Source organism: Argentina silus, assembly GCF_951799395.1.
Source record: "Argentina silus genome assembly, chromosome: 21".
Classification (NCBI taxonomy): Eukaryota; Metazoa; Chordata; class Actinopteri; order Argentiniformes; family Argentinidae; genus Argentina; species Argentina silus.
The window spans coordinates 1,424,416-1,449,058 of NC_139675.1; the positions used below are offsets into that span (position 1 = coordinate 1,424,416).

General features: G+C 45.4%; 3 protein-coding genes across 3 annotated transcripts; 1 reads left to right on the forward strand and 2 right to left on the reverse strand.

The window, feature by feature from the left end:
• Window positions 1-309: 309 nt before the first annotated feature.
• LOC310820937 (uncharacterized protein) lies at window positions 310-13,211 on the reverse strand (the record flags this gene model as incomplete). Its single annotated transcript, XM_083692778.1, has 6 exons — window positions 310-363; window positions 2,281-2,433; window positions 2,722-2,823; window positions 3,086-3,134; window positions 3,304-3,422; window positions 13,185-13,211. 6 exons carry the CDS (start codon window positions 13,209-13,211, stop codon window positions 310-312), a joined length of 504 nt encoding a protein of 167 aa, XP_083548904.1.
• An 889-nt stretch (window positions 13,212-14,100) lies between these two features.
• LOC310821275 (uncharacterized protein) lies at window positions 14,101-16,377 on the forward strand. Its single transcript, XM_083693249.1, has 4 exons — window positions 14,101-14,183; window positions 14,390-14,491; window positions 14,589-14,864; window positions 15,424-16,377. Exons 1-4 carry the CDS (start codon window positions 14,108-14,110, stop codon window positions 15,441-15,443), a joined length of 474 nt encoding a protein of 157 aa, XP_083549375.1. The 5' UTR covers window positions 14,101-14,107; the 3' UTR covers window positions 15,444-16,377.
• Window positions 16,378-16,574: 197 nt separating this feature from the next.
• On the reverse strand, window positions 16,575-24,344 carry LOC310820938 (uncharacterized protein; the record flags this gene model as incomplete). Its single annotated transcript, XM_083692779.1, has 8 exons — window positions 16,575-18,329; window positions 18,471-18,603; window positions 18,897-19,033; window positions 19,546-19,887; window positions 21,550-22,713; window positions 22,871-22,979; window positions 23,261-23,397; window positions 24,056-24,344. The coding sequence occupies 8 exons, from the start codon at window positions 24,342-24,344 to the stop codon at window positions 17,170-17,172; spliced, it is 3,471 nt and encodes a 1,156-aa protein (XP_083548905.1). The 3' UTR covers window positions 16,575-17,169.
• Between the last annotated feature and the right edge of the window lie 299 nt (window positions 24,345-24,643).

Below are 24,643 nucleotides of genomic sequence, written 5' to 3' on the forward strand. Positions count from 1 at the left end.
ACAACCACAGCCTCTGTCTCTCTCAGCCCATGACAACCACAGCCTGTCTCTCTCAGCCAATGACAACCACAGCCTCTGTCTCTCTCAGCCAATGACAACCCAGAGACTCATTGGTTAGAGACCAGGTACAACAATCTGACTGAAGAGAGAGACCAGCAACAGCAGGAGACAGATGATCTAAGAGGAAGGTTATCTAATCAAACATGTCTGACACAGTAAAAATGCGACTGTTTTCCAACATTAAGGCGAGTAAGATGGGAGTAAGACAACACACATCCAGGGCTCCAAAAAGAACAACAGACAAACGGCTCAAAATCCAGAAGACTTTGGTATCATGTGACCTCTGGGTGCGTCTGCTGTGACCTACACAAACGCCGCACCAAGTCGCCTGGGGGAAGCACTAAAGGGAGTGTTCAGAGCCTCATAATGATGTGCCTGACCAACTGAAACGGTTTCCATTTTTCTTTTTGTTCTACTCCACTCCTCCTCAACGCAGCACACACACACACACACACACACACACACACACACACACACACACACACACACTGGAATAGAGTATGTTCGGTGGAAATTCAGACTTCTAAGCTTCCACAGGATGTGTTATGCAGTACCCCCTCCTCCTCCTCCTCCTCCTCCTCCTCCACCACCACCACCACCACCACCACCACACGTCCATCATAGTATATATATATATCCATCATAGTCTGGTCATGATTATCTCTCCTCCTCTTCCTCCTCCTCCTCCTCCCCCTCATCATCCTCCCTCTCCTCTTCCTCGCACCTTTGGGCTGGCTTTCATTTTTACATTCTTTATTGCTGTTCATGTTTAATTTACTGCCAGTGTTTTTACTTCTTACTAATTACACTATGTTGTTCATTGTAGAGTGCATTGGACTGCACCTCCCTGTATGAAATGTGTGTGTGGATAATGTTTATAACAAATTCTGATTGTGATAATTATTCTGAGTATCTGTATGTTTGGTGACAAAGACACCATTAAAAGGGACTTCCACCAGTCTTCACTGGTTCAGACATGCCTATGTGAGGGTTTTTACTGACATCAACTAATAACATTAATAGTTTGTCATCTTTTGGTCATTTGGCCATCTTTTGTGACATCCAGTGGTCAACAGGAGTAATAACAGTATCACAGGTAGTTTTTTTTTATCAACATGAATTCATATTGTATACAATATATATACAATACTCAATGACTTACCCGGCTAAATCAAGGTGAAAGAAATGTTGAAGTAAACTATTTTTCCGTTGACAAGACAAACATTAAGAGCAGAACTTACCGAAAGGAGGTCTTGTTGTTTTTCCATGAGGTATAGTCCACATTGCCTTTCTCCCTTTGCTAGAGACAGACATTTTTCTTACATTTTCTTTCCTCCCCAATAAAACAAATTGTTTCATCAAAATGACGATTCCCAAATGACGATTCCCAAATGACGATTCCCAGATGACGATTCCCATGGGTAATTACACACCTGCCTTTGCAAACCCTGTGGATGTAGATGATTGAACACATTCATTATGGCTCCAGATCTCCAAAAGGTCACACCTGCTCCTCATGGACAGGGTAACGCCTCTCTAAGTCAATCAAAGGGTTGATAAGAACAACAATAGCCTCACTGTAGCCCTGAATAGCCGATTGTGATTAAATGATAATACATACCATTTAGCTGACGCTTTTATCCAAAGCGACTTACATTACAGTGAGTGCATACATTTCAGTATATATGGTCCCTGCGGGAATCAAACCCACGACCTAAGCGTTGTTAGCACCATGCTCTACCAACTGAGCCACAGAGGACCACAGATAATTAATGATAATCATCATCTCCAGTACTGTACATGAACAACATTCATTACAACTGCAGTGACAGATACCTGTATGGATCAATACATTTCCCAATCATTCAACACAAATGCAAACTCCCAACATAGGACATTCAACTCATATCTAAATGTCACTTAAATTACAATTGATGAATGCACATTTGATCACAATAATATCCACAATACTGGCTTTTGGTAGTTGTGGCAGATGGTAATGTGTTCTCCAAGACAATCAGCTAAAATATTGTTTGTATTTATACAATTTCCTAGACATTTTATATCTTCCAGAAACGCTAATATCAGCCATAGGCTTATGGAGTGAAACAAAGCAGTTTTGGGCACCTATTTCTCAGCAGAGACACAGCCAAAGACCTGGAAAAGTCTCTCTCCAAAGAGAGTGAGAGTTGGGATCATGTTAATGACAGAATGACTTACCACAGAAGCATGTCTGGTAGAGGGGGCTGAGCTGACAGTCTCAGCAGAAGAAGCAGTCCCTGGCAGGTAGGTCATGACAGAAGGAATCCTGGGTTTTCGGAGGAACTCAGAGATCAGTTCACTGGTGGAGGAAGAGTCTGGGTCCTGAGATCTCTGTGTGGGAGAGAGGAGGGGAAGAGAGTCAGAATGAGAATGGGAGGGAGAGAGGGAGGAAGGTAGGTAGAGAGATAGAGAGAGAGAGAGAGAGAGAGAGAGAGAGAGAGAGTGTGTGTGTGTGAGAGTCAGAAAAAGAGAGAGAGAATGAAAGAGAGGAAGTGAGAGAAGAGGCAACACTGTAGAAACAGAGAGAGAAAGAACAGAAGGACAGGTAAACATACACCAATAGAGATGTAGTGTGATCCAACTGGTGATCAGTACCAGTTGTGAGTGGCGTCTCCTTACCTGTCCAACCAGAGCCCAGGGGATCCTCTGCTCCAGCCTCCTCTCCCTGCACACCTCCCTCTCTAGCTCCTCCAGCTTCAGACGCCGCCTCACCTCCCACGACTGGAGAGAAGAAGAGCAGAATAACATATGGTGATGTCAGAGGAAGGCTCACAATCATATAGGTTTTCATTTAGCTAGGTTACTCTCATTGAGAGGACATTTCAAGAGAGACCTGGCGAAACTAGGTTATCTGTTTTAAAATAACATAAAAAGGATTTTGATCATCTCTTACAGCACCAATATAACAAGTCAAACTCAGCCTATGTTCACACTAGAAGGGATGTCAATAACAGTTCAGGATATGAGTTTCCATCTTCCTTACCAGTTCAGCCAGATAGAGGTTCTTATCGTCCATCAACTCCTTCTGAAACCTTCACACACAACAGAACATACATCATTATTACATCTCTCTACTTCCCTACTGCTCAAACTATTGACTCGAAGCTATCTATCTGGCCAGCTGTCACTGGGACACTTCAATATGGTTCAACACTTGTGATTATATTTGGAAGTAAATTGGGGTTTAAAAGTGAGACTCACCTCATCCTGAAAGATTTCCGTCCCTTGGCGATAAGCCACTCTCTCATGTCCACCACGGAGATGTTGTCTGAAACACCTCCCTGCTCCTGCAGCACCAGAAACTCTCTCAGCAGCCGCTTCTACAAGACAGAGAGAGAGGGCGGGGCAGTGACAGTGTAATTTATAATTATTTAAAATTATTCTAATTTATAGTGTACATGCTCCACAACCATTTCACAGCCTCTTGTGCCAACAATATGTATTGTTCTGCTGCTCTTTTTTGTAAATTTATTATTTTTGTTAATACTTTTTTTGTCAATATTTGCTATTGTTTTTTATGTCCACTCACCAAGTCAATTTCCTGTATGTGCAAATATACATGGCCAAATAAAAGAATTCTGATTCTGAGATTTGCTAACTGTTTCTATCCTGTTGATTGCTGCAGTAGATCGAATTCATCTGGATAGGTCTGGAGCAATGGAGGATGGCAAACACACCTGATAATTCTGAGTTTAATTGTCACCAACACACCTGATTGCCTTTTTTTTTAGATTTCCATTCCATATAAAGCCTAAGCATGCGTCAGACTCCTTCTAAAGAAGTGGGAATCTCTTGAGTGAGATCACTATTAATAGTGCCAATGGCTGTACTGTTCATTTTCTCAATTCCAAGATGAGCAAAAGAAATGTAAGTATTTTTCCTTCCCTTTGTCTAATTCATACCTGTTTTGAGGACTTTCCTTCTTTGGCTATTGCTTGCCATGTGGTTCATCATTAGCTTAACATTTTGTATGTAAATAGTGACTAGCCTCCAGCCATGTGTAAGTTTATTCCAAGTTTATTTAGCATTTGATGTTACAACTAATCCTTTGTTTATTTTCTAGATAATCATCCGTCATTCCACCCTTTTACCCCAAGTCATATACCAACTCTTATTAATAAATGGTCAGTGGATCGAGCACACGGCTGACGGCAACCCAGCTCCTGAACCCGACCCAGCTCCTGAACCCGACCCAGTCTAATATGTTTCTCCTCCTGCCCTTTGTTCTGTGGGTGTTTTCTCTGTGGATTTCACAAGCACAAATCTGCAAGTTGCCAGCAAAGGGTTTAGCTGAGCCCCCATGTTTCAGTCTGTTGGCCAAAGTCTCTGAGCTATCAGGGGCCTTGGTTGAATTGCCATGTGCGTTTGTAGTTTATATCCAATAAGTTGAAACGGAACTGCAGTTAAAAGCTAGGGGGTGGGGGGGCCTTATGACTGGTAGCCTTCATTTTAGTCATTTGGGTGGGACTTGTTATGGGTTGGCAGGGGATCGGCACATGGGCCCTCTCTCAATTATTAGAAACTTGATTTGTCCACTGGCTTTGTCAAAAAGCAATGTAGGAGAACATCTAAGGGGAGGAGCCTAGATCTTCTCCTCCAATGTGTTCTGAGTAAGAAGCTAATGGAGGGTGGACAGGACATGAGGGGTTCAGTTTCTAACAATTGAAAAAGGCCCATGGTCACCTTAAATGGTTTTACCTGTAGAATGAAGTCTTCCAGGCACACAGCACCCCCTACTGGTGCACCTTAAGGATATACTTGCACAGCAGGTGGCAGTAAACCACAAGTGTTGGCTGTATGGTACTTGGTGTCACTACCTGTCTTCTGCTGTAGACTAAAGACCCATCTATTCAAGGTACACCTGGGCTCTTCCTCCTCAGACCTCTCTATCCCCTAACACCCTACATTATCCCCTAACACCCTACATATCATCATATGAATAAAGTTTATTTTACTGTTTCATCTTCTATTAGGAATACATCACAGAACTTCAAACGCAATAAGTCTTCAAATCAAGGTGCAGCAGTTCATTTCCATTTTTTGGGATTTGTGAAAAATGTATGACGAAATATTCGTGTGTTGATGAATTTAACCAGCTGGCCCGCAGCACAGTGACATTCCACTACTTAATGGAAAAATAGTGTTAGCGCCATCATGTGGACAACATCATGACCTGCAACCTGCCACCGAGGTACACTGATACTGTAGCTAACTAAAAATTATAATAATAATTAGAAATTAAACCTCCCAACAGTCTGGATAGAATAATAGGGTGACATAGGTTTTGTGACATGAATATAGCAGGAATACAATTGCCGTCATTTCAGAACAGGAAAAACGGTTGAATTTCATAGATATTATTTATTCAGTATTGTTTTTTTTAATTCAGTTTTGACAGTTCGGTTCCCCATAGACTCAATGTTAGAGCTAGATCTGCTAACTGTTCGTATCTCGGTGATTGTTGCAGTAGATCGGATTCATCTGGATTGGTCTTAAACAACAAGATGGCGGACTACCCACAATGCCATTCTCCAATCAAGGAATATAAAGTCAGGTGTGTTGGTTCGAAATAAACGGAATGACGTCATGTCCGTTTGTCATTCTCCGACGCTTCCTTGATTGGAGAATGGCATTGTGGGTAGTCCGCCATCTTGTTGTTTAAGACCAATCCAGATGAATCCGATCTACTGCAACAATCACCGAGATACGAACAGTTAGCAGATCTAGCTCTAACATTGAGTCTATGGGGAACCGAACTGTCAAAACTGAATTAAAAAAAACAATACTGAATAAATAATATCTATGAAATTCAACCGTTCTTCCTGTTCTGAAATGACGGCAATTGTATTCCTGCTATATTCATGTCACAAAACTTATGTCACCCTATTATTCTATCCAGATTGTTTGGGAGGTTTAATTTCTAATTATTATTATAATTTTTAGTTAGCTACAGTATCAGTGTACCTCGGTGGCAGGTTGCAGGTCATGATTTTGTCCACATGATGGCGCTAACACTATTTTTCCATTAAGTAGTGGAATGTCACTGTGCTGCGGGTCAGCTGGTTAAATTCATCAACACACGAATATTTCGTCATACATTTTTCACAAATCCCCAAAAATGGAAATGAACTGCTGTTGTTTCATCTTCTATTAAGAATACATCAGAGAACTTCAAACGCAATAAAAGTTTTGGGATTTGTGAAAAATGTATGACGAAATATTCGTGTGTGTTGATGAATTTAACCAGCTGACCCGCAGCACAGTGACATTCCACTACTTAATGGAAAAATAGTGTTAGCGCCATCATGTGGACAACATCATGACCTGCAACCTGCCACCGAGGTACACTGATACTGTCGCCAACTAAAAATTATAATAATAATTAGAAATTAAACCTCCCAACAATCTGGATAGAATAATAGGGTGACATAGGTTTTGTGACATGAATATAGCAGGAATACAATTGCCGTCATTTCAGAACAGGAAGAACGGTTGAATTTCATAGATATTTTTTATTCAGTATTGTTTTTTTTAATTCAGTTTTGACAGTTCGGTTCCCCATAGACTCAATGTTAGAGCTAGATCTGCTAACTGTTCGTATCTCGGTGATTGTTGCAGTAGATCGGATTCATCTGGATTGGTCTTAAACAACAAGATGGCGGACTACCCACAATGCCATTCTCCAATCAAGGAATATAAAGTCAGGTGTGTTGGTTCCGAATGAACTGATCGACGTCATGGAGAATGGCATTGTGGGTAGTCCGCCATCTTGTTGTTTAGCTATTTAGCCATTTGGCTGCTTTTACTGTTGTTTCATCTTCTATTAGGAATACATCAGAGAACTTCAAACGCAATAAAAGTCTTTAAATCAATGTGCAGCAGTTCATTTCCATTTTTGGGGATTTGTGAAAAATGTATGACGAAATATTCGTGTGTGTTGATGAATTTAACCAGCTGACCCGCAGCACAGTGACATTCCACTACTTAATGGAAAAATAGTGTTAGCGCCATCATGTGGACAAAATCATGACCTGCAACCTGCCACCGAGGTACACTGATACTGTAGCTAATTAAAAATTATAATAATAATTAGAAATTAAACCTCCCAACAATCTGGATAGAATAATAGGGTGACAAATGTTGTGACATGAATATAGTAGGAATACAATTACCATCATTTCAGAACAGGAAGAACGGTTGAATTTCATAGATATTATTTATTCAGTATTGTTTTTTTTAATTCAGTTTTGACAGTTCGGTTCCCCATAGACTCAATGTTAGAGCTAGATCTGCTAACTGTTCGTATCTCGGTGATTGTTGCAGTAGATCGGATTCATCTGGATTGGTCTTAAACAACAAGATGGCGGACTACCCACAATGCCATTCTCCATGACGTCGATCAGTTCATTCGGAACCAACACACCTGACTTTATATTCCTTGATTGGAGAATGGCATTGTGGGTAGTCCGCCATCTTGTTGTTTAAGACCAATCCAGATGAATCCGATCTACTGCAACAATCACCGAGATACGAACAGTTAGCAGATCTAGCTCTAACATTGAGTCTATGGGGAACCGAACTGTCAAAACTGACCATACACATTTTTGACATTTAGCGCCTTACAAAAAGTACATTTGTCAAAAGTAAGTGAATCATCTATACATCAGTCATCATAAGAAAAGGGGCCATTGGCAGTCACAATGCTAGTAGAAGGAAGGATTCATTTATTTTTAAATGTATTTATGAACTGTACGTGGGGGTAGCGGGGTGAAAAGGTCTTTAGGAGGGACAGTTGAGATGTAGCCTGAAGAGATGGAGGTCTTCAATCTACGGAGGAAGATCGGTAGTGACTCTGCAGTCATGACAGCAGTGGAAGCTCGTTCCACCATCGGGGCGCCAGGACAGCCGTGACCGAGCAGCGCAGTGAAAAGCCGTGACCGAGTAGCGCGGTGAAAAGCCGTGACCGAGCAGCGCGGTGAAAAGCCGTGACCGAGCAGCGCGGTGAAAAGCCGTGACCGAGCAGCGCGGTGAAAAGCCGTGACCGAGTAGCGCGGCTGCTGCGTCCATGTATTACTGCATGCTGTTTGTCTTCTCTATCTGCCTCCCGACCAAACAGAACAGACACACACACACGCACGCAAATGCTTCTTCAATGCAGTTTAAGACTGACTGAGAAATTTGTATGAAAATGATCTGACAAACAGGGAAGACCTAAATGTTAAGTTTGGGCAGAAGTTTTAGTTTGGCCAGAAGTTTTAGTTTGGCCAGCTGTTTAGCCATTTGGCTGCTTTTACTGTTGTTTCATCTTCTATCAGAGAACTTCAAACGCAATAAAAGTCTTAAAATCAAGGTGCAGCAGTTCATTTCCATTTTTTGGGATTTGTGAAAAATGTATGACGAAATGTTCGTGTGTTGATGAATTTAATCAGCTGACCCGCAACACAGTGACATTCCACTACTTAATGGAAAAGCAGTGGGATCATCAGCGCCCTCATGTGGACAGCTTCATAACGCGCAACCTGCCACCTGGGTACACCGATACTGTAGCTACAAGGGTGAGATTAGACTTCCCAAACAATCTGGATAGAATAATAGGGTGACAAGTTTTGTTCCATGAATATGGCAGGAATACAATTACATCATTTCCGAAGGGGTTATTGGTTTCATGTTGGGACTGGGCCGGTTAGGGGTTATTGGTTTCATGTTGGGACTGGGCCGGTTAGCGGTTTCATGTTGGGACTGGACCGCCTCAGGGTTATTGGTTTCATGTTGGGACTGGGCCGGCTAGGGGTTATTGGTTTCATGTTGGGACTGGGCCGGTTAGCGGTTTTATGTTGGGACTGGGCCGGTTAGCGGTTTCATGTTGGGACTGGGCCGGCTCGGGGTTATTTGTTTCATGTTGGGACTGGGCCGGTTAGGGGTTATTGGTTTCATGTTGGGACTGGGCCGGTTAGCGGTTTCATGTTGGGACTGGGCCGGCTCGGGGTTATTGGTTTCATGTTGGGACTGGGCCAGTTAGGGGTTATTGGTTTCATGTTGGGACTGGGCCGGTTGGGACTCCATGTTATTACTATGGGTATGTTGTTTCAAACAAATAGTTTAAGCAATTGAGAAACTCACTTCCTCTCTTGCTTCTGCAACGTTAAGTGTTGCATGTCTCTGAGGAGCAGAGTTGGTGGCTCTGGCGGTTGTGCTTGTCAAGTGCATTTGCAGACAGATGTCAAAATGATGAAATGTGCATTGGTTGTGAGCAGCTTGGTGGTGTAATTGTATGGGACAAACCCTATGAGCAGAAGATAGCTGGTTTAAATCTCCACACTTCTAATCTTGTTGTACTTTAAAATGTGTGTCTACAGATGTAGATGTCAAATTTAGGAAGATGTGTGTGTTTGTTGTGAGCCTCGTAGTAATGAACCTATTTTTGACACAATTGGCAGGAAAGCTTCAATGCATCAGAAAGCTTTGATTCCTCATCACTACATTTAGCAGAGGCTTTTATCCAAAGCTACTTACAGTAACTACATTTGTGTACATTATACAAGTGAATCAACTATAATTCAGTCACTGCAAGTAAAACCTTCCATGAGAATAAGTGCCACCGGCAGTCACAGAAGAAAACAAGTTGTTTGGGTTTCCAGAGGGAGGTTCTAGAGACTATTCTACTTGAAAAAACATCTCAACCATCCCAAGAAGAGTTGGTGGGTGGTGTGTTACTTGGCTTCGAATGAGAGAGAGGTAGGGCAGATGCTCTTTGACTGCAAGGGTCTCCATCTCACAAATCCCAAAAATATTTCCAAAGCACTCAAAGGTTCAATTTGAAAAACTTTTCTTAGAACACATCTTACCAGAGAGTTGTTAAAAACAGCCACCAGCTTGCCCCACACAATCCCTCAAAGAGAGTGGCGCACACAAGGCAAGGCTTTTAATATAGGAGGTTTAATGGACAGCAAGTGTGTTGATGACAACAAGAGGGCACTGAATGGATGATCAAACAGAAGTAATGTGATTCAGTCAGTGGCAATGGCAACATGTGAATGTCCTGATCAGTAAATAGTTAGACAGTACAGTTTACAATAGAGAAATAGGGACTCAGGCTCATATAGAATCTCTGCTGTATTCATGTGAATGTGAGAAGGTTGTAAGAACTCAAATGATCCCTGTGGGTTGGAATCCATCATAGACTTGAAGGCAAACAGGCCAGAATGAGACAGTGGCTGTTTTTAACTACTACTTTGTAAGATGTGCCATTATTATTAAGGCCTTTCAAGTGGAACGCTGGGGCGCCTTAGACGGGGGAGAGCTCAACCATCCAAGCCCATCGTCTGTACTTGCTGCAAGCCTTTTTTTTAGGCGTATAGCTATCAATACAAAAATCAGGATAAGAGTTGAAAAGTTAGTCAAGGAATATCAATTTGTCTTGTTTATAGCCCCTTTGTCTTTGTTTATCTTTTGGAATAAACAGAATAAAACTAATAGGGTAGATGTGTGGTCTGCTCTCAGCTCCATCTAGTGGACAAACCTGTCTCACCTTTGTCTCACGCGTGACGCTTGATTTCCTTTGTGCTGTTTCTGATAACTTTTTACATTCTCCGAGAAGAATGTTTCTCACTCCGTGTCAGGGAGCTAGTCTCCCCCAGGGAGAAGAAGAGATTGAGTAAAGGTGAGGCAAAGGTGAGACAAAGGTGAGACAGGTTTGTCCACTAGATGGAGCTGAGAGCGGACCACACATCTACCCTATTTGGACGCGGCTCTTGGTCAGGGTCAGGCGAAGGTCAGGGACATCCTGGCTCCAGAACTGCCTCCAGGTCAGAGGTCAAGCGGTTACAGTCCTGGACAGGACACCTTCCAGAATGACAACGTGCCACTTCATTCAACACAAAGGCAACCTGAGGACCGACACACACAACCAGGATTCAGACGGGCATGTGCAACAGCGCTGCAGACTGCAAGATCATATGATGCGGACAGCTGACACCTATCTAGGCTGTGTGAGATCTGGCATGTGGTGAACGTTGAACGATCAACAGACACATGCTGACACCTCATTGGCTATTGGTTAATACAGACAGACACGCTCTCACCTCATTGGCTATTGGTTAATACAGACAGACAGTTACAAAAAGAAGCACACGAAGTCTGAAAGCGGTGGTGGCTCTCTGCAAAGAAGGCTTCCTCATCAATAAGAGGTCACTGGTTCAAGGCTAGGTTTGGAACTTGCTTTTGAACATGTTTCAGCAAACCTTAATGTCATTTGGAATATGTTACAAAAAGAAGCACACCAAGTCTGGAAGTGGTGGTGGCTCTGTGCAAAGAATGCTACCTCATCAGTAAGAGGTCACTGGTTCAAGGCTTGGTTTGGAACTCGCTTTTGAATATATTTCCTCAAACCTTCAAGTTAAATATAAGAAACGAAGTATGTAAAGTGTGAAGGAGTTATGGCTGTGTGGTTAGTACCTTGCCCCATCATCACAGAGTTAGTGGTTCAAGCCCCAGTGATGGTGCTTGAGCTATGTTTGGAACATGCTTTTGAATATGTTTCCTCAAACCGTCAAGTCAAATATAAGAAACGAAGTATGTAAAGTGTGAAGGAGTTGTGGCTGTGCAGTTAGTACCTTGCCCCCATCATCATGGGGTTAGAGGTTCAAGCCCCAGTGATGGTGCTTGAGCTATGTTTGGAACATGCTTTTGAATATGTTTCCTCAAACCTTCAAGTCAAATAAAAGAAACGAAGTATGTGAAGTGTGAAGGAGTCGTGGCTGTGCGGTTAGTACCTTGCCCCCATCATCACGGGGTTAGAGGTTCGAGACCCGGTCATGGCTCTGGAACATGTGCGAGACCCTGTGGCTGCTATCGCAAGGTAGAGAAGCCGTGCTGCCTAAGGTAGCTTACCGGAACATCGGTGCAAGGTCTGACCAGCGGTATGTCACCATGGTGGATGTCTTGGACAAACACTGTGCCACAACCATCGGGCTTACAAGGCTCGGACAAAAAAAAAGGAAAGTGGGGGGGATGTGAACGTCGCACCAAGTAGCCTGGGTGAAGCACTAAAGGGAGTGTTCAGAGCCTCGTAATGATGTGCCTGACCAACTGAAACGGTTTCCATTTTTCTTTTTGTTCTACTCCACTCCTCCTCAACGCAGCACACACACACACACACACACACACACACACACACACACACACACACACACACACACACACACACACACAATGGAATAGAGTATGTTCGGTGGAAATTCAGACTTCTAAGCTTCCACAGGATGTGTTATGCAGTACCCCCCCCCCTCCTCCACCACCACCACCACCACCACCACCACCACACGTCCATCATAGTATATATATATATCCATCATAGTCTGGTCATGATTATCTCTCCTCCTCTTCCTCCTCCTCCTCCTCCTCCTCCCCCTCCCCTCATCATCCTCCCTCTCCTCTTCCTCGCACCTTTGGGCTGGCTTTCATTTTTACATTCTTTATTGCTGTTCATGTTTAATTTACTGCCAGTGTTTTTACTTCTTACTAATTACACTATGTTGTTCATTGTAGAGTGCATTGGACTGCACCTCCCTGTATGAAATGTGTGTGTGGATAATGTTTATAACAAATTCTGATTGTGATAATTATTCTGAGTATCTGTATGTTTGGTGACAAAGACACCATTACAAGGGACTTCCACCAGTCTTCACCGGTTCAGACATGCCTATGTGAGGGTTTTTACTAACATCAACTAATAACATTAATAGTTTGTCATCTTTTGGTCATTTGGCCATCTTTTGTGATATCCAGTGGTCTATTGGAGTAATAACAGTATCACAGGTTATCCAATAGTCAATGCTTTGTCATCACAAAAAGTCTGAGGTGTTTCTCTGAGAAATCTCAACAGTGCCATTTTTTTCCCACAATTCACAACTTAAAGTAATTCTTGCATTTGTATTGCTAGTTTTTTTTTTATCAACATGAATTCATATTGTATACAATATATATACAATACTCAATGACTTACCCGGCTAAATCAAGGTGAAAGAAATGTTGAAGCAAACTATTTTTCCGTTGACAACACAAACATTAAGAGCAGAACTTACCGAAAGGAGGTCTTGTTGTTTTTCCATGAGGTATAGTCCACATTGCCTTTCTCCCTTTGCTAGAGACAGACATTTTTCTTACATTTTCTTTCTTCCCTAATAAAACAAATTGTTTCATCAAAATGACGATTCCCAAATGATGATTCCCATGGGTAATTACACACCTGCCTTTGCAAACCCTGTGGATGTAGATGATTGAACAAACACATTCATTATGGCTCCAGATCTCCAAAAGGTCACACCTGCTCCTCATGGACAGGGTAACGCCTCTCTATGTCAATCAAAGGGTTGATAAGAACAACAATAGCCTCACTGTAGCCCTGAATAGCCGATTGTGATTAAATGATAATACATACCATTTAGCTGACACTTTTATCCAAAGCAACTTACATTGCAGTGAGTGCATACATTTCAGTATATATGGTCCCTGCGGGAATCAAACCCACAACCTAAGCGTTGTTAGCGCCACGCTCTACCAACTGAGCCACAGAGGACCACAAATAATGAATAATAATCATCATCTCCACTACTGAATGTCTTTACCCCTTCACAAAACAATGACTTAGATGTGAAAGTTAAGCACCAAGGAAGAGACATTTTACGTCTTGTTAAATTCCTACATCATCAGATTATGTATACGTCACAACTCTGTTTGTACACAAAAAGTCAGGAATACTTGTATGCCTGCCAAGCTCAACGCATCAGCTGACGCTCCTCAAACCCATGAACCTAAAGGCACAGATTAGAAGATTAGACTTGGAGAGGATATTTTTGGAGAGGATATTTAGACAGAGGAGGCATTCATTTGTTTACATAAATGTAAATCTCACTGGCTTGGCAGTTCGAGAAACAGGGAAGTACAGGGACATTTCCAGAGTATGAAAGAAGTTTCCCTTCATGTAAAACCAGCAGAGCAGCGATAGATGGAGATGATGTCTGATCCGGTCTATGCCAACACGGACTTCACCTCAAGGAGTTCCTGTGATCCTATACACATTGGTAAGACACATACACACACAACATGAATACACACAAATGTACACACACACACACCCATGTACACACACAAACACACACACACACACACACACACACACACACACACACACACACACACACACACACACACACACAACCCTGTCCTTCTCAGAAGAGAAGAATATCTCTTCTTGCCACAGCCAAACAGAAGCTCCTTTTCTGGTCAGGTTCTGGGAGTTCAGAGAAAAGATCCTTCAGAGCTGTTGCGGTGTGTCTGGGCCTGCTGTGTGTTCTCCAGTTGGCTGGGATCGGAGGCCTGGTGGCCTATCGTGAGTGTGTCACATTAAGTGCCTGCGTTTCACCAGTGGTTTAGCGTTACTGGTATCATCTGCATCCGTTAGCAACGGCCGTTTGGTTTTTTTGCAGACTGCATCAACATTGACGGTTTTGAAGAGACTCTTGCAGTTTATAAAACCAACACCTCTGCAGAGAGAGACCAGCTTCAGACCAGCTACAACAACCTGACTGAGGAGAGAGACCAGCTACAGACCAGCTACAACACCCTGGCTGAGGAGAGAGACCAGCTTCAGACCAGATACAACAACCTGACTGACGAGAGAGACCAGCTTCAGACCAGCTACAACACCCTGGCTGACGAGAGAGACCAGCTTCAGAGGGAGAGAGACAAGCTGCAAACTTCGAGTGAGTCATAAAGTCTCACTCTTAGTGTGTGTGTGTGTGTGTGTGTGTGTGTGTGTGTGTGTGTGTGTGTGTGTGTGTGTGTGTGTGTGTGTGTGTGTGTGTGTGTGTGATGAGCATGATTGAATCCTATATATATAAGTAATGGGACAGTGACCAGAGAAGATTCCCGGTGTCTGGTGGGGTCAATGGGGTGCAGGCTTCAGGCAGTTATTGCATGCAAAGGATTGTCTGCTAAATACAAAACATGAGTGCTTAATTTGGACATTTGATAAATCTGTCCCATTACTTTTGGGTATCCTGAAATAGGGGGACCATGCATAAAAAGTGGTGTATTTTCTGGATGGTGAAACCAATATGTACACAAATACCATCAAGTAAAAGCTGGAGGTTGGGTTTAACCGTCAGACGACTATATTAGAGAGAGATCGGTTGTTAGAGAAACATGAAGGGTCCGATCGCCCTCTGAGCCAAGTAAAGGGGAAGATGTCACCTGGAGTATCTGCATCTGGTTTATGGATTTGCTTAATCTCTGATAGCAGCTTACGTGATGTGTCTCTAGATGCCGGTGCTTCCAACTGAGGGCGGTGGCAGCATGCTTCAGGCTCGGAATGATTTTCCATGTGATGACTGGATCTGTGAGAAAGAGGCTGACTGGTGACTGATTCCTTCAACTGAAATGACTCCATACAGTTGGACTACTGACTAACCCTAACCCTCAGACAACGACACACGCTTCCTAGTGTCACTGTACTCTTCCTGTGTTGTATTTTCTCTATTCTCTCTCTCTCACACACACACACACACTCTCTCTCACACACACACACACTCTCTCTCACACACACACACTCTCACACACACACACACACGCACACACACTCTCTCTCTCTCACACACACACACACACACACACTCTCTCTCTCTCACACACACACACGCACACACACTCTCACACACACACTCTCTCACACACACACACACACACACACACACACACACACACACTCTCTCACATACACACTCTCTCTCTCACACACACACACACACACACACACACACACACACACACACACACTCACACACACACTCTCTCTCTCTCACACACTTACACTCTCTCTCACACACTCTCACACTCACACACACACACACACACACTCTCTCAAGCAGGGGTGCCCAATACGACCGGTCGATCGCGAGAGTAGTGCGGGTCGATCGCGTGACATTAAAACATTTTATTTTTTTACGACGGACATTTGTGCTTCAGCGGTACGAGGCAATTGAGCCAGTGTGAGTGCGCCACTTGATTGACGTACAATGCGGCCAGTCTGAGATCGCTTCTCTTCTACGGGTCACGTGTCATATATATATTGCATTTTTAAATGTAGGTAGAACATTTTGACCTGGTCATTTTGAAAGTAGCTCGCAAGCCGAAAAAGAGTGGGCACCCCTGTTGTAAAGGATATTATGCTGTGTAATTCCACTACATGTATCAACACAATCTTTGTTGCTATTACATTTACATACTGAGATTCATAAATTCCCATATGTTGATTGTTAATATGGTAAAATCGCTCTTTGTATGCCTTCATGAAATGAATAAAAACTATAAACCTATGCTGCCTTTTGCTGCCACCTACTGACAGAGGTGCAAGAAGTACAGGCTTGTGAATAGACCGTAGAAATAAGGGTTTGAGCTGTGCTGTTTCAAGAAGAAGTAAAAAGTATAATATTTAAGATAAACTTATTTATTTAGAAATAAAATATGTACACCCATGTCTTGTATGCTACACACAAACAGTGGATATTGCACACCATCATTTTGGATGCTATTAACAACGGGTCCATCGGGTGCACAAATAGAGAAAATAAAATATTAAAAAAACCATCCACTCATTTTAATTCACAGTGGTCTCACAATCATCCAATGCTCCATGACAAGGGCTACCGGAATGCAAAAATGTGGTCAAAATGTAAATCACTAAAAGTTGTTGATCCACATGTATATACAGTAAATCACCAAAAACCAACTGTATATGCACGGCGTTGTTGAGGAGGTATAAAACATTTCGAAGCAACTTCTTCCTTGTGATACAGTGCCTGTGGAACTCAAACCTGTGCACAGTGCACAATCAAGCTTTTGAGTGTAACGTATTCGTAAATCAATGGAGGATTTGTGCACACATCCAAGTTCCACACACGTCCTGCGCCTCATGTGAAGAGCTGTCTCTAACCGACAAAGGAAAATGGACCAAAACCATGACGTCATTCCACTGGGGGCTGCCTACAACAAAGCTCTACTTTTTGCGCTCTAAAACGCGGTGACATCGTTCTCCGTGTGGATCCTCTGGTGCCTCTTCAGATTGCATTTCTGGGTGAAGCGTTTCCCGCAGTCCGTGCAGCTGTAGGGCCTCTCCCCCGTGTGCACCCGCCGGTGTGCCTTGAGATTGCTCAGCTTGGTGAAGCTCCGGCCGCACAGGGAGCAGCAGAACGGCCTCTCCCCCGTGTGGGTCTGCTGGTGGGCCTTCAGGTTGCTGGGGTGGGGGAAGCTCTTCCCACACTGGTTGCAGCGGAGGAGCAGCCGCCCCGGGTGAGAGCCCTGGTGGGCTCTGACGTTGACCCACTGGGCGCTGGTTCTACTGAACATAACTGACCCGGGCCGCTTGTCACCCGGGTGTACCGTCTGTAAGGGGTGGGGAGGGGCATGCTTGGAAGTAGAGGGACTCCTGTAGTGAGAGTTCGCCACCTGAGAAGCTGAGACAGTGGCTGCTGTGCCGGTATTGGCTGGAAGCATGCGGGGGTGCTTTCTGATTGGTTGATGAGGATGAGGAATGGTGTGTATTGCCAGGCAGTCCACCTTAGGATGAGCCCCTAGCAGTTTCGCCACTTCCTGCCCTGGGGATCCCTGGGTAATGCAGTTTTGCCTGACTGTCCCTGGTCTAACCCTGTACTGTGAATGCGGCCCCATCACTGACCTCAACCCCTCCTCCCCCTCCTCTTCCTCACCCACGTCAGAATCCACAATGATCTCCTGTTTGATGACCACGGTCCCCAAATCGCTACCTTGTGGTCTCGGCCCCTGAGATTCCGGGGGGCACAGGGGATCTCTACCCAGCAGTGGGTTTGAATGAGCTTTGTGAACATCCGCGTGAGCGTCTAACAGTTGGCAGGTTATCCACGGTGGTGAAGCTCTACTTTTGGTTCTGTCATAGTCGTTGCTGGACTCTCTGTTGTGGTTCTGGGTGGCCCCTGCATGGGTCAGAGCGCTCCGTTTCGGTTCTGGGTCTACAGAGTGGAACCCTGAGGTGTCGGCCTGGTGTGTGTCCCGTTGGGCCTCCTCGGCGTAAGTGTGGGTTCCGGAAGGCTGCGTGTCCTGTTTCATGCCAGGGTTCCACAGTTCCTCGCAGTCCTGCTGCAGACGCTCTCTCGACTCACTCAGACTCAGGCTGAGGGAATCCAATCCTATTCCACCTGTGATAACAAGAAACAACAGTTTTGTTTTTTGTACAATGCTTTGCATTAATCATTTCTGATAATGGACGTTGTCCACTAGCTATCCCACACTAGCCACTCCCAACGGCAGGGGTTGGAGCTTGCGATCTTCCCACTCACCATCATGACTCAGGGCCCATCCTCGCTGATGATCGACAGCACAGGGAGGCTTAGGGACGTCTTCCTCCTTAAAAACCTCTCCCAGGGTGTCGTTCAGCTCCTCCTCCTCCTCTTCCTCATCGTCCTCTGTAAACTGGGAGGGGGCAGAAATATCCCACCTGTGATGCTGGCCTATTAGGTAACCCCAACCTTGAGCTCTCACACATGAAGAATGCTCCGATCATATGAGGATGAGATCATGTTAACATTACATTACGCAAGACAGGCAATACATTATGATCATATGTATCATTTCCTCAGACATCCCCCCAAAAAAACAAATAAAACATTATGATCAGAATCACACATGTGAGCATTCTGACATCTAATGAAGGGACGGCTCCTGGAATATCGTTGTAGAGTCGAGTAAACTGGTAAAATACCAACCCCTGATTCCTCGATGAGACTGGGGGTGGGAGTGAGCTTGACCGCTTCTTGTTCCGACTCCACCTCTTCCTGTCCACAGCTTCCCCACCCCTCCTCAAAACCCCCCTCCTGCTTCAGACCACACCTGCTCAGAGCACCTGTGGAAATAAAGTGGGACAAACATAAGTGACACATCCAGCATGAGTGGGGCGGCAGGTAGCCTCAACGTCGCTGGTTCGATCCCCCCAGCCCCAGGAGGGAGCCGGATGTGAGCTGGTGACTGGAGGGTTGCTGGCATCATATCTAAGGGTGTCTACCACTGCCGTTGAGCAAGGCACTTGAGCCCTCACTGCCGACTATGGCTGACCCTGTGCTCTGAGCTCTGTTCTCCCTGGGGGGTGTGCACGTGTGTTGTCTCGGGGGGGGGGGGGGATATGCGGAAAATACCACATTCCATACGATTGATTGGAAAATAAAACATTGTTTGTTTGTTTGTGTCCAAAGCAGAGTCTCAGAAGGGCACGGCTAGGCTGGTAAAGAGCATCGAGCGCTTAAAAGACGCGTCTATCTAAAACATTACCACGAAGAGAGGCAACGCGTTTCACAGACAGCTCCACCACCCAGACAATCCCCATGGGGAATGATATATGATATTCTAAGTCCCACTTACTGTACTGCAATCCTGAGGGTATTTCTTCAGGTTCCTGGTCAGAGAGGTCTTCCCCAGCTCTTCCACAGTCCACACACCTCCCCCTGCTGCCCCCGTCCTTCAGCTTACCCTCCGCCCACTCCAGACGCGTCCTCAACGACTCCACTTCCTGTTTACTGTGTCTTACTTCCTCCAAAAAGCCGTCCTCCACCAATCGGGTGACCTCATACATGGCGGTCTTCAAGACCGTCTCCATGACGCTGGAGAGCTGGGCCTGGAATGTGAGGATGAGGGTCTCCGCCATTGTGTGTGTGTGTGTGTGTGCGTTTCTCTCTATTTCCTTGGATAAATTCCCAGTGATATTATGTGTGTGATGTGTTTATGGTCCTAAAATCACTCCCTTCTGACTGATGCCAGATTCAGTGCATACATGAAGAGGAAAATACACCACTGGCTGTGCAGTGTCTGTCCATCACTGACATTTACCGGTCTCTCTCTCTCTGTGTGTCCAGCGTACCCGGCTGAGTCACTGTTCAGACAGCAACGAGTCAGTCAATGTCACTTTAGGTCTTTTGTCAACACAGGAAAGTCTGCAATTGACATCCAATAGAACACTCACATCGCAAACATCACTCTTCCAAACTGGTGACACTGACAGCAGCCTGGCTGGGCTGGACTGCTTATCAATACAGTTCAACGACAGTTTGAGAAAAACAGCCTCTATTCAGCTAACGCTAGCTAGCTAGCTAGCTAGCTACAAGTGATACAAGTCGATAGGTTAAAAGGTGGATCTATGGCGGTCAGCCAACGTTATCTTATAGCGTATTAACCTAAATTACCACACGACTGAAACATTCTTGGTGGTGCATGTGGTTGTGTCGAGCTAATAACAAGATGTTGTGGGTATAAATAGATATTGATGCTAGTCGTTGATCAACAGAGGAAATGCAAACATGTTTTCAGTCGTTACGTCACTTGCTCTGTCTGTACAGTGGCTCTGCATGGTCAAAAAGGGCGTGTTTAAATACGCGTTGCTAGTACAGTACAACCACACGATCTCTGGTACAACTAAAACCAGGTAAAACCCTCAGACTGCGTTCAGATGTGATGGTTTACAAGGGAATTTCCTCTCTAAACATCAACAGTAAGACAGTTAGCGGAGGAAATAGCTTGTCCTATGCATTATATTGCATTGCCCACAGCTGTATTCTGTGTATATGACAAATACACTTTGATATGGTTTTGGTGAACATTTGAGGTGAAAATGTAGTTGTGGTAACAAATCAGTCGCTAAGGAGGGTTAAGGGTGAATATGAGTTTAGACACAAAATCTGTTGACAAAATCTTTTTTAATAAATTACTCAATGTAACAGTTTTTTTTTTTTTTTTTCATTAAGACCCAGTCAAATGAAATGTCGATTTCCATGTTCTTCCTTTCTTTAATAATGAAAGAAATCAATTTAGACAGTTGACAGTATGAGAGTAATACCTTTTATAAAACAAACAAAAGAACAGAAAAGCACTAAAAAGACTTCTCAGATTACTGCTATTCTGGTACAGGACTTCTGTTCCATACAATTCAAAACCATTATGTACAAGAAAATATATGGTTACAACATGGAGGCGTAGGAATAAAAACTGAAAGGAAGCTTGATGAAAACACAACGCATGTATTTTGTTTGACTCATTTAGTGCCATGGACAAGAGTTATTCTAGAGACGCCACAGGTGACTTTACTCACCAAAAATGCATAAATGACAATGCTTCATTTTGTAGCCAATCAAAGTGTTGTTGCTAGGTAAACACCACATAGAACACTTGGAACTCTCGGTGGTGAGTGTTCCGGAACTCATTGGCAGTCGGTGAGCGAAGGTTGGCCTGATCATGATATGTAAAACAACCAAAAAAAAGAAAAAAAGAACACGTATGTCTCATAACATAAGGCATACCATCAGATTAAACACATTTTGATTTCCGTGACAACGATTAAACATCCCGCCCAGAATACGTTCTGCATCGTTGCTCAGCTCTGGAGGTCTGGCCGGTGCTTGCGCTGGTGAGATTTAAGATGGTCCAGACGCTTAAAGCTCAGGCCACAGATGGCGCAGCAGTACGGTCTCTCCCCGGTGTGGGTGCGCAGGTGGACCTTGAGAATGTCTGCGCGGGTGAAGCTCTTGTCACACAGGGTGCAGCGGTGCGGTTTCTCCTGCGTGTGGATGCGACGGTGGAGCTTAAGGTTCCACAGGCGGCTGAACTTGTTCCCGCAGAGAGAGCAGCAGTAGGGCTTGTCCACCGTGTGGCTGCACTTGTGCCTCTTCAGGTCGGAGAAGGAGGCGAAGCCCTTCCCGCAGTGGCTGCAGAGGTGGAGGCCCTCTGCGGAGTGGATGCGCTGGTGGACTTTGAGGTTGCAGGCTTGGGTGAAGGTCTTACCGCACTGGTTGCAGGAGTAAGGAGGCCCCTGGCCTGCTCTGTGCGTCTGCCTGTGGGCCTTGAGGGAGCCAGAGTCGGGGAAGGTCATGGAGCACTGGTTACAGGTGAGCCGTCGCCCTGCTCTCCCGCTTCCCTGCTCCTGTAAACGATCTCCCAGGTTGAGCGAGTGGCTGAATGGTCCTCCGGCAGCGTAGAGGCCCTGTGTGTTGTCCTGGGGGGGGTTTCCAGAGTGGACAGTCGGCCCCCTGTGGCTGGCTCTGCTGCCCGACTCGGTCAACCTGTGTTCGGGGTACAAGGCGCTCGAGTCCTGCAGGTACCCCTCCTCGTTGATCAAGAGGCAGTTCAGGTCTCCGACCTCCGTGTTGCCGTGGGGGGATCCCGAGGGGGGGGTCACTCGCTCCCCGTGGGCGCCCCGCCGGCCACGATGGTCGGCCCCCTCAGACCCCCCCAGGTCCGCCTGGAAATGACCGACGGCTCCGTAACCCAGCGGCCCGCCCAGGCGGGAGGGAGAGCCCGGGAGCCCGTCCAGCCCTCCCATGTCTAACAGGTGTCCCCCTCCAAAGCTAGTCTTCTCAAACCCAGCTAGCTCCTCCATACTGTAACGGGCCCGGTAGAGTGGTTCAGTAGGGTCTGTTGGGTCTCCCTCTGGGCCCTGTTCTGGTCCCTGGCCCAGACCGGACCCCCAGTCGTCCCGGCACTGCTGCAGCTCCTGCTCACTGAAACTCTTCCTGGTTCCAGAAACGTCTGAACCCTCGGCCCCTGAGAGTGTAAAGAGGTGAACACAGCAGTTGAAACAATAGCAATTGTAGTCCAAAAAAAAAAAAAAAAAAAAAAAAATCATATTAAATTCAATCGGTAATAATGTAACAACAGCAGCAACTTCTCTTTCCCATGTGGTAAGGTGTGGTAAACTGACCGTCCAGACACACACCCCATCTCTCCTGAAGCTCAGCACCGTCTGGCGTGATGTGGAGAGCCTCCTCCTTGAGCAGCGTGTCCAGCTTTTCACTACCAACGTCTGTGGACTGATGGACAGACAAACAGATAAACAACGATTGTTATTGACGCCGGCCAGCAATCGTTAGGTCGAGCCAAACAGTGATTGATTGATTGATTGATTGATGGGCAAATAAAACCGTGTTTCTTTAGATTGGATAAAATGAACGTGTGATCATAGGAGCAGTGAAACTGAGTGTCCAAGCCAGCGCTGTGAGTCGATATCAGGCAATTAATTCAGAACACTACGACTACTAAGGCTAACGTAAAGGTCACGTCCGAGAGTAAATACACGTGTTGGGTCACCTACCTCAGGTGTCCTCATAGGACTCGTGGTCCCGGCCTCGTCCAGCTCATGGAAGGGCGTGTCCCCCGCCACGCCCCCGCAGCTGTTCCACTCCTCCTCAGGAACTCTCTCCTGCTTCAGGCCACGCCCCCTCCCCATACCTGGCCACAGGTAAACAAACACAACACAGGTCACGTTACTGCTCTCGTTTCGTGCAAGGCCATGTATATTGTTGGTGGGTTTTATTTTTCTGTTTCACACGGTGAACGACTTCTGCATGCACATTTCTGGCAGGGGCATGGGGCGGCAGGGAGCCGAGAGGTTAGTGACATGGTTTGTTTGGCACGGTGGAAATCATGGGTGCACTTCTGTGGCTTCCTTTCCTCGTGTTACATTCTCACTCATTTCAAGTCACATGGTGGGTACGTCAACATGTCGTGTTGACCCTCTAGGAATGTGCATTCACCCTTCAAGTCTTTACCCATCAAGTGGCCTGGGGTGGTCCAGCACCACGGCCTACAGTGCAAATCCGGCCCATGCCCTGCTGACATGCCCTCTTCTCCTTGCCCTACTGTCTCTATCCAATAAAAATATAAGAGTGGGACTGCCCCACTCAAAAAATAACCTTTAAAATAAAGTATTTACCCATCACATATGAAGGGAATGAGGTGAGGAGAGGAAGCCCCCTTAAAAGTATTGAGACGCACTTCATCTTTACCACCCTCAATGCCTCCCAACGCGTCTGTTCACAATGAGGGGGGGGGGGGTAGGGGGTGCAAAGAAAGCAGCCTCGGGGTATTTCTTATTCTTTCTTCTCACCGGTTTGTGCTCCTGGAGATTTGTCTTCTGCTTCCTCGCCGGTGACTCCAACTCTTCCGCAGTCCACACACCTCCCCCTCCGTCCCCCCTCTCGGTCCTTCTCCCTGTGTTTGTTTTCCGACCACTGGAGCCGCTTCTTCAGCGACTCGACCTGCTCCCGGCTGCGGGACACCTCCTCCAGGAAACTGTCTTCCACCAGTCTGGTGATCTCGTACATTGCTGCTTTGAAGACCGTCTCCATGACGCCTGACAGCTGGGACTGGAACGTTACGATGGCCTCGGACATCATGGACAACTCAACTGTTTACGCGTCTCGCAGCGCACACAATGATGCTAGCGGTTAGCTAGCTTTCTTGCCGTCGTCTTAAGTTAATTAGCAAACGCCGCTCGAAAATAACATATCTTAGCAAATCGCGAAATGACACTTTATCAGAAACGACACACCAGACTCGCTACAAAATGGACAAATACTAGAACCAGCTAGCTGCAGCAAATACGTTGTGATTCAGCTGGCGACGACTAGCTCGTCAACAGAAATCATCCATCCAAGAAAACAATCAGACTTCCGGAAACATAGCTACGGAAGCG

What these genes read in the sequence shown, in the direction of transcription:
- LOC310821275 (XM_083693249.1), top strand. Translation starts at nt 14,108, where the DNA reads ATGGAGATGATGTCTGATCCGGTCTATGCCAACACGGACTTCACCTCA. An exon ending in CGGAGGCCTGGTGGCCTATC is followed by an intron (nt 14,492 to 14,588) that starts GTGAGTGTGTCA and finishes GTTTTTTTGCAG; the next exon opens with ACTGCATCAACATTGACGGT. An exon ending in AGACAAGCTGCAAACTTCGA is followed by an intron (nt 14,865 to 15,423) that starts GTGAGTCATAAA and finishes ATGTGTCTCTAG; the next exon opens with ATGCCGGTGCTTCCAACTGA.